Source organism: Lagopus leucura, unplaced genomic scaffold, assembly GCF_019238085.1.
Source record: "Lagopus leucura isolate 7727_CA_CO unplaced genomic scaffold, USGS_WTPT01 Super-Scaffold_739, whole genome shotgun sequence".
Classification (NCBI taxonomy): Eukaryota; Metazoa; Chordata; class Aves; order Galliformes; family Phasianidae; genus Lagopus; species Lagopus leucura.
In genome coordinates this window covers 21285563-21299155 of record NW_024962255.1, presented here as the reverse complement: position 1 = coordinate 21299155, position 13593 = coordinate 21285563, and the positions used below count along the sequence as shown (strand labels likewise).

Genomic DNA, 13593 nt, shown 5'->3' with positions numbered 1-13593 from the left:
CTAGCTGGAGTGGCACATACTGACTCCAGAGCTGTGGACATATGAGCATAAATGCTCCTTTTTGCACACCTTTCAGTGCATCCAAATAGCTGGTAGGTTCTCTCTACCTGGCAAGCTCAATGAGAGAGGCACATATCATAAAACCCAGCCTACTGGGATACCTGGTAGAGCTATTTAGAACAGCAGATTCCTGACTCTGTTCCTGAAGATGTTACTGTATATTCATTTAGTATTACTACTACTTTTTATCTCAATTTTAAGAATTTTATTTACATTTAATTTGAGCAAAACAAAGGAAAAATGGTCTGGTTTACTAACATGTTAGTAAAATGTATTCTATTTCAAAAGTAGATATTTCTGATATTTCCTTTTTTTTTTTTTTCCTGTCAATATGTTATCATTATAATTAGTGCTTCTTTCCACAGGTATTTTTGAAGAGATATCCAGCTAAAATACTAATGTGAACAAATTAGCTGATAGATAAGTTATGGTTAATTATAGCATGCTACTGGGAAGCTACTGATGGTGTTAAAAAGTTTTGCTTTGCTTTGCTCTTCTGCTCAATCAGAAGAAAGAGAAAATCATTAATTTCCTGTGCGTATGACAAATTGATTACACCTAAAAATACTTGAATACCAGTTTTAATCTTTTTATCTCTTTTCGTTGCACTGTTACATGGAAACAAAATTATATTATACTAAAGGCCATCAGGTTTCTAAAGCTGTTTCTTTCATGGGTAAATAAGTAATTTTGTCAGGAGATCGGACTAGCAATTTAAGTTCAGTTAAAGTGCCTAGATTTACACATTCTCTCTTCATTTTCCATGTTTTAACCTTGTATCCCCTGTGAAAGGCTTTGTTCCAAGCAGCAGTGTTCTCTGGAGATCAACAGATTTTTAAAATTCTGTGTTAGTATTAATAATTGAAGATAGTATGTGTAGAATGCTGGTTATGCAGGCCTTCTGCCTGAACTGTATGGAAGCAGTCCTTCTTATCTGTCTAAAGGATGCTATCTGTGTTTTAGTAATTGATTTTTATTTTTCACCTAGAAGAGCTGTTGATTCTTACCCAGCCTTGAAGGAAATTCTCAGACTTTGAAATCTTTCCTGTGGAAAACAAGTCTAAAATGCTGTTTCCTGACATGCAAATAAGTGCTGGGAAGTACAGTAAATGTCACAAAGGTATTACTTTAGGACATGGTTGAGTAACTTTGCATAATGACTCCTACTTCTGATTGTCTAATTAGTTATGCATAGCTGTAGCAATGCAATGCTATGCCTCAAATAGAAATCTTTTGTCATAATTTACTTGATTACATGTGTATGGCTGCTGTACTAAGGTTCCTCTCTTTGTAATGACCAATGCCACAGGCTTCAAATGAATATTACAAGAATTTTTTTAATGCAATTGTATCAGCTCTACGTGTGAATTAATCTCTCAATACATCAGTCATCGCATTTGAAAAAAGGATCTTAACATGACCAAAATTTCCCACTTCAAAGGAAAAATATTGGTCTTGTCTTCCTTTCAAGTGTTCTTTGGCTTACTGAGAAAGCCACAGTAACTTCCAAACAAAACTTGAGATAAGCTTGCTAGTCATCCTTTTGTTCTTATCAAGTAGCAGTAGTCATCTTCTGTTTGCCTTGGTTCCATCTATGAATGACTTTGTTTATTTCTTGGTTGGTCATAAATTTCCACAAAAGTATTAACTGTCACACTCTGAGGAGTGCCCATGAGTATGATTGCTAATGTAGATGGAATACGAATTCTTTCTGATGCTTACTTCATCCTTAGTAAAGCTGCATAGTAAATGCAAAATCAAAGTTATCCCATTTCATTTCTGGCCTGACATTTATTCGCATATATAAGACAGGAAAACCAAGAAAAGTAAGCTACATCTAAGGGTACTCTTCTTTCTTAATTCTGTTGTGCTCCTATCAAGCTCTTTAAACAGAGTCCTGCAATGTTCTGAAGTGACAGGAGTGAAAATGTTCTCAAGTGACATTGCCTTTTGTCAAGACTTGTTGCCACCACCGAGAAAGATCAGAAATGACTTTCTTCTGAGAGTAAGAAAACCTGGGGGTGTCAATGAAGTAGTGCTAAGACTTACAATACGCAATCACTTACCAAAATTTTATAAAGAGCTTTAAAATATTGCACAGGCCAGCCCTTCCCTTTTGGTGTGCGAAGACTATGAAGTTGCCAAAATTACACGTGGAAAATATGTTAAAGATATGAAGTTGAGTGCTGTGTTTGAGAATTAAGGCTTTTTTTTTTTTTTTTTTTAATCAAGTCTCCTAAACTCCCCATGGGAGTAAGATCAATTTATCATTTGTCATATCTAGATGGTAAGTAAATGAACAGTTTCACCATTGAGCTTGCTATCCAAACTATTTCAAGAGGAATATAAATGCATGCATCACTTACAGTGGCCATATGGCAATTCAGGAGATAAGTTCATGTTCTGGTCATTATACATCTTCTCCTATATTTCATAAACCTTTTCTGGCTTATTTTGGTGCAACATCTGAAGTAAGAGCCACAGAAGATTACGTGTAAGTTTGAGGATCTACTCATCATTTTAGGGAATTTGAACCAGACTTCAACTATGGTGTTTCTAGCAGAACAAAAAAAGATGTATCTGTAAATATTTGTCTGTGGAGCCTGGAAACATAATCTAATTAATTGTCAGAAGATCTGTTTTAGTGAGAGATAAACTTGCATTATAACACCTTTCAAAATAAAAAAAAAAAAAAATGTGGAAAATGTACTTCTTTTCTTTATATTGATTTGCATTCATTTTATTACATATAAAACTGGTAACATGTTCTAGTATTCATTTAGTTTTTATCTCTACCATCTACTTAAAATCAACCTGGTTTTCAGTTTTAGAATATTTGTAGTATTAACAATGGTTACTGATATTTTATGAGGAAATATATCAAAAGATGAGTATATCTGTCATATATTCTGTTCACTAAGAAGTCTCTGAGTCTTGACGCTATAAATGAATTTTTATGCTGCCTATTTTTTCACTGATAAAGGAAACAAGTATGGATAATTGTTTTTGTAAGCTCTAGGAACATATTTTTTCTCAGCTGTCTGTGAAGATGATGCAAGATTTTTGGGACATATGAAACAGAACACTTAATTTGAACATATTTATCAACTGTTTAATTTCACATAACTCTTTCAATCTGACTCTGGAAAGATGTGTTAAGAGGTAGCTAAGAGCCTGCTGCTATTGGCCTTTCTCATCTGACATTTTTTACAAAATTGATTGCTTCTGTTGATATGAAAAAATATCAGTTGCTCCGCAGGAGAATGGCTAGTAATGTGTTGGGGTTTTTTTTCCCTATATCCTCTGCATTAAAAAAACATACTAGAATTCATTGTAAAAATGAAATTGGAAGTTCTAAGCTACTTGGAGCTCAGACGTCTAGTAAAATGAACAGTGAGATTTTTAAAGTTACTGTTTAATGATAATGTGATAGAACTTCCGGAGAATTGTAGAAGATGTCTGAAGCAATTTAATTTAAATCAAAAGCTATTTACCACAGGTTGTTTGTTTTCTGGAGAGCAAGATAACAGTTCTGTAGCAAGTACTTGAGAAAATCATCCTTCATTATATGCATCTTTCAAAGGGAAAATTACATAAGCAGCTGTCTAATCACTTCCTACCTTGATTGTGATTTATTTACTTACATACCTGCAGTAATTTATATACAAGAAGATTTGAGCCTTTTTTGTAGCAAAATAGATGAGTGCATATGTATTATAAAAAGTTTTAAACTGAAAAAGGATGACACTTAAAAGACCAAAAATTTAAAAAGCATGTAATTTTTTTTTTAATAATGTCTGACTCTTTATAAAAGTAGCAAAGGCCCCAAGAAGAAATTTTTGAATTTTTTTTAATATTTAGTTTTGAAATCACTTGAATAACTTCTGAATTCTGTTCTTCTGTTTTTATAATGTCTATCCCTCCTGACTGTATTCCATTTCTTCCCACATAATTTCTAATGGTCTGAACCACACGACATATTCAGAATTCAGCCATTTGTGTAATAAGCAAGCATTTCAGATAATTACTACCTTTTTCCTCTCCCAGCTACTTTCAGAAGCTCTACATTCATTTACATCTACATTTATAACTCTAGTAAAATTTATTTCTAGGCCAATGACAGATTTAAGAGCTAATGTATTACTTTATTAAATGTACTAATTTGCATTATTTTTGTCTAGAGTTACAGTAATTGGATAAAATGTTTCCCTGCTGAAATTATTTGAAAAACTAAACTTTTATTGACTTCATCTGGGCCTCCATTAAAAGAGTGAAATCTTCTAATTTCATCTAAAATATATAGAAAATCCTAACAAAAACAGTTCTAGGCAATTTTAAATGTTACTGAAATTATTTCTTCTAACTATACATGGAATATTTAGCTTGGGCAGCTAAACACTGGCATAGTGCTGTACTGTACAATGTTCATATTGTAAGAGAAGCTGTTAAGTGTCTATATTTAACTTGTCTATCATTTTAATTATGCAGAGCTTATTCAACCAATTTATTGATATTAATAACTACATCTCATGTTTTGGAGAGAACAGTGTGAAAGAAGTTTATGAGTAGTACAGTGCTAAAAAAAAAAAAGCAACCAACCAACATCTGTCTCATCTCATATTGCATTTGTCAGGAAAGTAATATACAGCTTCCAAAGTCAATGGCTATTCGAGAAAACTTGTCCCAAGCTGCCACAGGAAAACAGATTCTGGTTTCGAACTGCCAGAGGAGCTGCAATGACAGCTGAAGGGAAGCATTCTCTGTGGGTTGGTTGTGTTGTCAACTTGAAATGTATTTCTGACTTTCAAGTACTTGGTTATGAAACAAAAACAATATTTTATAATATTCGGGGAAAGGAGAGTGAAGACTGATGCATAACTGTTCCTTTGCGATGACTTTTGTGTTGCAGCCTCTCATGACTTAAATGGTCTATCAAATTGGTGCTACTAAAATTTTAATATCAATCACATTTTGTATGTCTCTGTAATGACATAGAGCAAAACCCCTGTTTATATTTTCATAGGAAATGTCTGAAGAGAAGTTAATGTCAGGAAATCAATAACTCAATCTCTATATATTTAAATGTATTCAATAATTAATCTTTTCTTTTTACAGTGAACTTATCCTGTCTAGCATTGATATTAATGCATCTGGAGATTGGGAGTGTCTAGTCAACAATTCCTATGGAAATAGCACTAAACATGTAGAAATTGTGGTACTGGAAATGGCTGCACCCTACTGCCCTGCAGAAAGAGTTATTAACAACAAGGGAGATTTCAGGTATGAATTCCTGGTTTTAAGTATCTTGGTGTAGATATGGGCAATATCCGTGTTTACGTGATGAGTCAGGTACAAACATGTCACTTATTTTTCTTGTCATTGTCATGGAATAGAGTAGGAAGGAAGAGCACTGTGTGATTATTACGGGAAGTGACAGATAGTGTTTGAAGAGCAGCAGTGCTTTGTAAAAGTCTGAGAATCCTTCTAATTCCTCAATGCAAGCTTGCAGAAAATTTCAGGTGTAGACCACAGCTAAATGGATGAGGGTTAATAATTTCTGAATTATAGAATATAATAACACTACATTAATGCATTAGGAGTTTAAATCTTCAGTACTTTCTTAATCTATTCCAGTTCTGCTACTTTCGTTCACATGAGATTAGAAGTAATAAGTAATAAAAATAACTGTTAAAAAAAAACCTGCTAAAAATGATCAAAATAGTATATACTACTTGGTAAAACAAATAGATCATTAGAGGTGAGCCTAAGAACATATGCAGTTCTACCATTGTATAACATGATTAGAAAGCACATCCATCCTGCTATTTGAATGTTATCATCTGCACGGTATTGTGGACTAAATGCAGTTTTTGTTTCATCTTAGTTTTACCACCAAATTTTAGTGGTGTTTGTTTTTGTTTTTAACCGTCCCCTCTACGCCTCCTCCCTTCCTCCCCCCCCCAACCTATAGTATTTAGCATTGTTTTCAATTGGTTCTAAAATACTTCAGTGATATGCATAGAGCTCTTAAACAAAATATTATTACTTACTTGATAATACCACTGATGTATGATGCCATTCCCATTGAGAAATCAGGAAGGTAATTTGTTACCATGTGAATTATAATAAGAATTCAACCTGAATAGTTAATTAAGGGAAAAGAAGCTGAGAGAGGAAGATTCTCTTAAACACTAGAACTTTCTACACATACTTTTGACTTGAATACCTCTCTTCAATTTTAATATTTCAAATTAGGTCTTTTGTTAAAATATATACATTCTATCAGATAATACATACTGAATATTTTTGATGACATCTTTATGAAGTACATGTTCATCCATACAGTTACATCCTTTTCTTAATAAATATATAAATCCTACAGACTACTCAGACTAATACCAGGAGCATTTTTGTCATTTTATATAAATCAAAAGAATAGAAGCGCCCTTTCCCTATTGATCACTTTTCCAGAAGTCTATACGCATTTATTTTTAAGATGTATATTTAAGGGGTGCTGAGTCCATAAATTCCTTTGGCATTTGAGAGGAATGAATTTAGAATTATACAGAATTTATCAGTCTCAAGCCTAGCATGAGTACTTGAAACTATTCCAAAAGTTTATCCTCAGACATGAGACATGCAGCTATCTCACCAGTAATTTTTCTTGGAAAGGTCTTTGAAGTATTCATAACATAGCAAGCATGTAAGTAAAAAGAGATGTAGCACAAAAGCAAAGCTGGAATGAACAGTTCTTTTATTGAGGAAAAAATGAAAAAATCTTTAGCAATTTTGAAAGCATCGTTCTTTCAGTTCACCAGCCTAGGTGGTATTTATAATTGCACAACTGTCGTCAGAGTTAGGCACAATGTGAGTCACATTGAACTGGCTTTAAGTAATCAGATTTTTTCTCTATGGTGGCCATATTTTGCTGATATTTTGTTTTACAGCTCACTATAAGATAATTCTGAGATGCAAAGGTATGTAATGTAATGTTACAATTTCTAATCATAAAGACCAGATTCTGCCACCTGTGTTAAGTGTCAGTGTGCTTTAGTTTCAGAATAGTCTTTTCTGTTTTACTTTTGAGGGAGGGTGCTACTCTAATTGTATTAACACACAATTAGTACAATTGTGGCCCAATAGCATTAATGCGGATATTTCACTAAATTAATATTTCAGTGCAGAGGCAAGAGCAGTATATAATAATACTATATGTAGATATTTTTTTTTGTGATGATCCTTTCATGTTTCATTTTGCTTCAAATGATTATACATCACATGAATTTCTCCAGTGACAGTTAGCTATGGCACATAAAAATAATTCTCTTCTTACCTTTCCATTTTGAGACTAAGAAAACATACAAATCTAGCCTCAAACCTGTCCCTATATTATGTAACAGTGTCAAAATGGGTCTGTGTCTTTTAAGTAACAGGAGCTAATATGCACGAATGAGCAAAGGTTGATTATCAAGGTGTGTGTCATTGGCAGGCAGAATTTTTTTTATGATTGGTTTCAGTCATTACATCAGTGCAATTAAAGTTAAAACCACATCCTTTCCAGACATGTTGACTGTTGGAACACAGTTTTGTTTGATTTTTCTGCATTACCTGATCTTGCTACAGCCATACTAGCCTGAAAATCACCATGGATTTGTACCCAAAGGAATAGATTGCATTTGTGTTGTTAAAGAGAATGCAACAGATATACAAAAGATTAATATTCCAAAATAGGCCCCCGAAGTAAATAGAACAATTCTGGCTCCTCTTGACTTACTGTTTCTTTTCAAAAACAATTTTGCCATCATAGTAGATAAATCTCATATAGTAAATACTTCATTTTTGAGATTTGTCTCCTTCTTCCTCCACAAGACAATACCCTCTGCTCAGACCATACCTATTGGCTTCTGATATATCCAGGAATTTTTGCTTCTCTAAGCTTTGCCGCAGAAAGGGCTACGTAGCTTTAGGTCAAAATGAAAAGTACAGATTGTCGTCTTTATTTTGAGCCTTTACGTTTTGCAACATTTAGTAATATTGTTTTCTTCTTGATGAGTTTCTGCTGTGCCTTATGCAATCTTCATAGGCAAAAGTTGGAAAAATTCCATTCATTTATGTTTCTTTAACACCAAACACCTTCCTAGAATTAATTCAGAATTAATGTGTGGCTAGCCAGCCTCAAGCCTGTGTAATTTCAAGATTTTCATGGAAATAGAGTAATCCATTATAGAACACAATGAGGTAAAATTTAAACAGCCATTTTTTTCTCTCATATATCATGCGTATTGTTGCTATATTGTCAGTTGCCTTTAAATATGAAGTTTGATATTTTAATTTTTTGCTTCCCTGCTGTTCACAGGTGGCCCAAAACTTTGGCTGGAATCACTGCTTATCATCCTTGTCTTCAGTATTCATTTAACTCCATTGCCTTTCACAATGGTGTAGAAGAGTCTAAGGCATGGCGTAAATGTAATCGAACTGGACGCTGGGATGAAGAAAACTATTCTGAATGTCCTTATTCACAAGAAATAACTCAAGTTCTTCATGCTTTCAGTCAGGTAACGCTGAAATCCAGGGCTTCTTTTCTGTAGTGCTGATTTTATGGGATAGCTTGCAAGAAAATGTTTGTTCAGCCACAAGTATGGGATATTTGGGCTTTGAATAAAATGTTGATGTTTTTATTTATTTATTTATTTTTCTGGCAGTGGTTTTGGTAATTGATGGTGCCGTAGCAACATGCAGTGTGCAGTATCTATTGTCTTTAATATTTTTCTTTCTCTGGGTGTCTAGAATCTAGATGCCATTAATAACGTTAGCAGGGTCATCTCTGCTTCACTGCAGTTCCTTATTTACCTACTCCTCATGCATTTTTACCAGAAAGACATTAATTTCTCTTGAAGTTCTATATCAGGGTTTTGCTGACTGAAGTCTGTTTTCCCACTGCTGTTGTAATATATTTAAAAGAGCTGCAGAAATGAGACCAAAATGTCTTCCTGATGTATTCCAGGGCAAAAACAAATAAACAAAAAGACCAAACAAACAAACAAAAACAAAACTCCAAAGCAGTATTCAGTTTCTTTCGGATCCTTTCAGTATTTCGGGGTTTCTTACTGATAAGTTCAAGAGAAGGTGAGATTTAAAAAGAAGGTGAAATTAAAAAAAAAAAAAAGCATATAGGTAGAAATGAAAAAGAGCATAACAGTGAACAGTGAAGAGCATGAAGAATGGTACTGGTCTGTAATTGCCATAGTAACTCTTACCACTTTCAGTTTGCTTGATGATTTCTTCCTAATTAATAGCACTAGATGCTAGATTGCTTTAAAGTTTATTCTATGTTAATAATTACTATGTGAAGAAATCCAATGGAATTACATGGTAGTAATTCTGTGTGGAAGAAAGGTCATCTCTAGACTCCAGAAATCCCACCTGCTCAAAGCAAGGTAAGCTACACGGTTAAGTCAGGTTTCTCAGGCTCTCTTAAAAGAGGTTTTTAAAAACCTCTGAGGATGGCTGCACAATGTTCAAATACCTGACTACTACCCTCGCCATAGAAAAGGTTTTCCTCTTATTCTGTCCAAACTTCTCTTCTTTCAGCATAGTACCATTGTCTTCCTTCCTTCCACCATACTCCACTGTATACATGAAACCTGACTGGCATCACTGTTCTTGTCAGTGTTGCAAAAGCAAGGACAATTTTTAGGCTGATGAAATATTTTGAGGCCTATGTGTTCCTGTCTAGAAAAATTAGTCATGCAAAAATTTTCAGTATTTGTTGACATGTGGTGGTGTCTGGAGATGACAGCAACTGAATCTGAGACTTAGGGTAAAATATTCTATTGACATTTATGTGTATAGTACTAACAAGTGAAATAATAGAAAGCATTATACAAATGGATGGGATCTCTATTTTTAGCAAAGAAAAAAGCCAGCAGATTCATCACACCAAGCAATTCTCATGTATTTTCAGATGCACATCAATTTGACGACTGTACTTGAATTTTCCCGCCAGCTGACAGCCTACACAAGAGGTGCTTCCCACTTTGCGGATAAAATGGATGTAATATATTTGGCTTATATAATGGAAAAGTTAATTGTCTTCGTGGATGAAGTTGAAGATGTAAGATATCTTCTGTGTACTGAAAGTATCACGTAGAAGTGAAGCTTCCACATATGGCCCTGTTCTTAATGTATGCAGGCACACACTGAAGCTTCTAAAACTGCTTGCCTGCTATTCAGCCACAAATATTCCACATATGCTGCTGCGTCTTTCTTTATGTCAGACAGTTGAGCCATCTCATCTGACTGACATTATTCCTTGTGCTAAGGAAGAAAAATTGCATTTCAATAAGACACATCCTTAATTTTCTTTTTCATTTTTATTTTTGCCATAACTTACATTTAGAATGAACTTGAGCTACTCCTCAAACTGGCCACTTTTTTGCTTTCATTTATAAGTTCCTCGTCCTTTTATTTTCTCCATTTCATCAGGAGATTTTAACTCAGTTTACTCAGTGTAGCAGTTTATATAAAGAGAAGAAAACATGGCTTTTAAGTACAAATTTCCACACAAACTTTTAGCATAATGTATTCTATTTTCACAGGGAAATCTAACAAGAGTTGTGCAAATCCTATGGGAAAAATAGTTTTTTACAGACAGCAGCAATGTTCACCATAGTTTTTACTGTTAATTTTCAGAGTGACTGCTTTTATAAGATTTCATAACTTGTAATTTTTGTACACATGATAGCTATGATTAAAACGTATGTTTTCTTTGGTTTGGCAGCATTCATTCCATTCTTACTCTGAGGATTGTAACAGTTAACATTTTAGTATCAGTTTGAGAAATCCTCCAACTTCAATTTCATCATCATATGCTAGGCCTAAAGTGTGTTATTAAGGGATCTCTAAGAATCGTGTTTCAAAGCTACAACTATGAAAGCCTCTTCGTTCAAAATCCTTTCTGAGAAAAAAAAAAAAAATCCAAAAAGAAATATTTGAATGTATCCATGAGGCCTCTTTATTTTTCTTGTACAAGCAATTGATGCATTATGCATTAAAACTGAGCATCATCTCTGATATCTTAGTTGATTTGTTCCATCTTTAAAGTAGGTTTCAGTTTCTGGTTTTTGGTACTGAAGCTTCTCCATTTCTGCCACTTATTTCTACATCACTTATTTTGTAATCTCTTGTTTTCATAATTTAGAACACTGTCTTCATTCATCTGTTTCATTCTTTTATTTTGATTTTTCTTTTTTTGTGATTTTCAAAATAACTTTTAACATCTGTGCCAGAGGAGGTGACCCATTGTTGCTGAAACGTACCCCTCACTGCCTCACAGCGCTCATATCCAAAGTGTTTGGTCTCCATTAATGTCCAGCAGGCCTTGATAAATGTCAGTGGGTGCCATTTTTTGCAGAAGAAGGAATTCAGTGACCTACCTTTGCTTCATACACACTCCATATCAATCACCATTTTGTCAGACTGCTCTTCTGCTGCCATCCATCACACAGCAACAAAATGTAATGGAATATTGGCAGAAAGGTTCTATCTGTAATACCATAGCACCAACATCTGCCACTGATATTGTGGACCAACATAATAAAATGGGAGGCATTACTTTTGGAGCAGCCTTTGTACATTTTAATAAAAGTTAGTGGTACTTTGACTCATCTTGGATTCATCTCTCAAAGCATCAACTGCTTTAAGGACAATTACCAGGAATATGTACATATATTAGCCCAAAACTTTGTATTTCTAGTGTCATGCCTTTATTCTTCAATGATGTATTTAATTATAATATAAATTAATACATCTTTTTATTTCTCATCTTTTTTTATATTTATAGCCAATTGTTCTGCCCTCAGTTAATTACTGCTTGCCTTATTAGTGCATAGTTTAATCTTTTTGCATTAATCAGTCTTTAAATGTGTTTTATTATTCATTATATCCATAACTATTTTTCACATTGTCACATCCATCTACAATTACATAGTAATCACATGCTCAAAAATACATTAAATATTTCAGGAATAGTTGCATATAATGTCTGATTATTTATCTCTCTTTTTTTTACAATGCATGTGAAATGTATTTTTTATTGGAAATTTTATTTTTTATTGGAAATTTTATTTTTTATTGGAAATTTCATTTTTTATTGGAAATGTATTTTTTATTGGAAAAAAAACCATAGCTTGTCTTTTCTTAAACATTTTTCTCCAATGCTGAATTTCTTTCTACATTCCACTGAATTATCTGTGTATTTGCATTATTTTTCTGTTCCTATCAGTTTGACATCTTAGCCTCTTAAGGTTTTTTTAAGTTGTGTTTCTCTCTTGGTCATTTTTTCTGTATTCAGGTGATACCCTTGTGTACCTTTGGCAAGTCTTTGTTTCTCAGAAAGTCACAAACCTTCAAAAATAATGGTAAACTCAGATTTACCATTTACCATCTTACTGAAAAATAAGTTTTAAAATTTTTGGACGTAAATATTTTAATTTTTAATTGAAAGCATCACCAAAAATACTCACAGTGAAGGTTATTCTTTCTAAATTGAGTAAGCTAATAAGATTTTGAAACACACAGTCACATTAAAAACTCCAAAATATCATCTGACAAAGGCTGGGATTTATCAGATAGAATTAGTCAGAAAAGTAAATTAAAATACACAAAACTATAAGCCCATACTTTCTGTATAGCCAGTGAGATATTACAGGTTTGTATTAACACTTCACTTATATCTCAAATTTGCACTTTTAAGTCTGTAATTTATTTCAAATAAATTCTTTCTCCCCCGCAAGATTCTTTTATTAACTATAATGCAATTTTTAGAGGATCATGGCCAATTTTTAATTGTTTAAAGAAGAGTTTAATAATTTAATAATTCTGGAATACTGTTAAGAGAAAGTCGTCGTCCCCCTTTTTTTTTTTTTTTTTTTTTTTTTTTGAAGGTAGTAGAGTTGTTATTTTCTTGGTATTTACATTTCAGTACATCTAATTTTCTTAACAGAATGTGGTTACTAAAAGAAATACAATCCCAGTTCTTAGTTGTGTTTTTGCATACTTACTTCCTACTGTTGTATTTTGCAGAAAATACTTGTTTGTTTTTTAATTTTCAGATAGGGGATGCTCTCATTGAAATTGCCAGCAATATAATGTCTGTTGATGACCATGTGTTGTGGATGGCTCAAAAGGAAGACAAAGCCTGCACCAGAATTGTGCGGTGTGTGGAACACATTGCAAATCAAATGCTGACCAGCAACATTCAAGTTATTTCGAAGGTATTTCATAAAATCACAAAGCACTTTTGTCAAAAATTATTTTTAAAATGTTTTCTTTGTAATTTTTATTTCTAAATTCTACGTAGAGAAGAACAAGACTGTAAAACCAGATACACAGCATAGCGTAGATATACTTGGATTCTGTAGAATTTTTTTCCTGGATTCTGTTTGGAACACTGAAACATTTTCCTGAAAATCTCTGATGATATTAAGAATAATTTTGCTTGGCTTTGCTTTTATATATTTATTCTTACAATAG

The 13593-nt window shown here is 33.2% G+C and overlaps 1 protein-coding gene across 4 annotated transcripts in view; it reads left to right on the top strand.

Annotated features, from left to right (window-relative positions):
- Nucleotides 1–13593, top strand: part of ADGRA1 (adhesion G protein-coupled receptor A1) — a 255495-nt gene that overhangs the window by 129791 nt on the left and 112111 nt on the right. For all 4 annotated transcript variants that reach the window (XM_042862742.1, XM_042862741.1, XM_042862744.1 and 1 more), the window contains exons 8-11: nt 5176–5340; nt 8417–8615; nt 10025–10174; nt 13173–13334. In XM_042862742.1, the coding sequence (XP_042718676.1) occupies nt 5176–5340; nt 8417–8615; nt 10025–10174; nt 13173–13334 (676 nt within the window). The remainder of the gene's footprint in view (nt 1–5175; nt 5341–8416; nt 8616–10024; nt 10175–13172; nt 13335–13593) is intronic.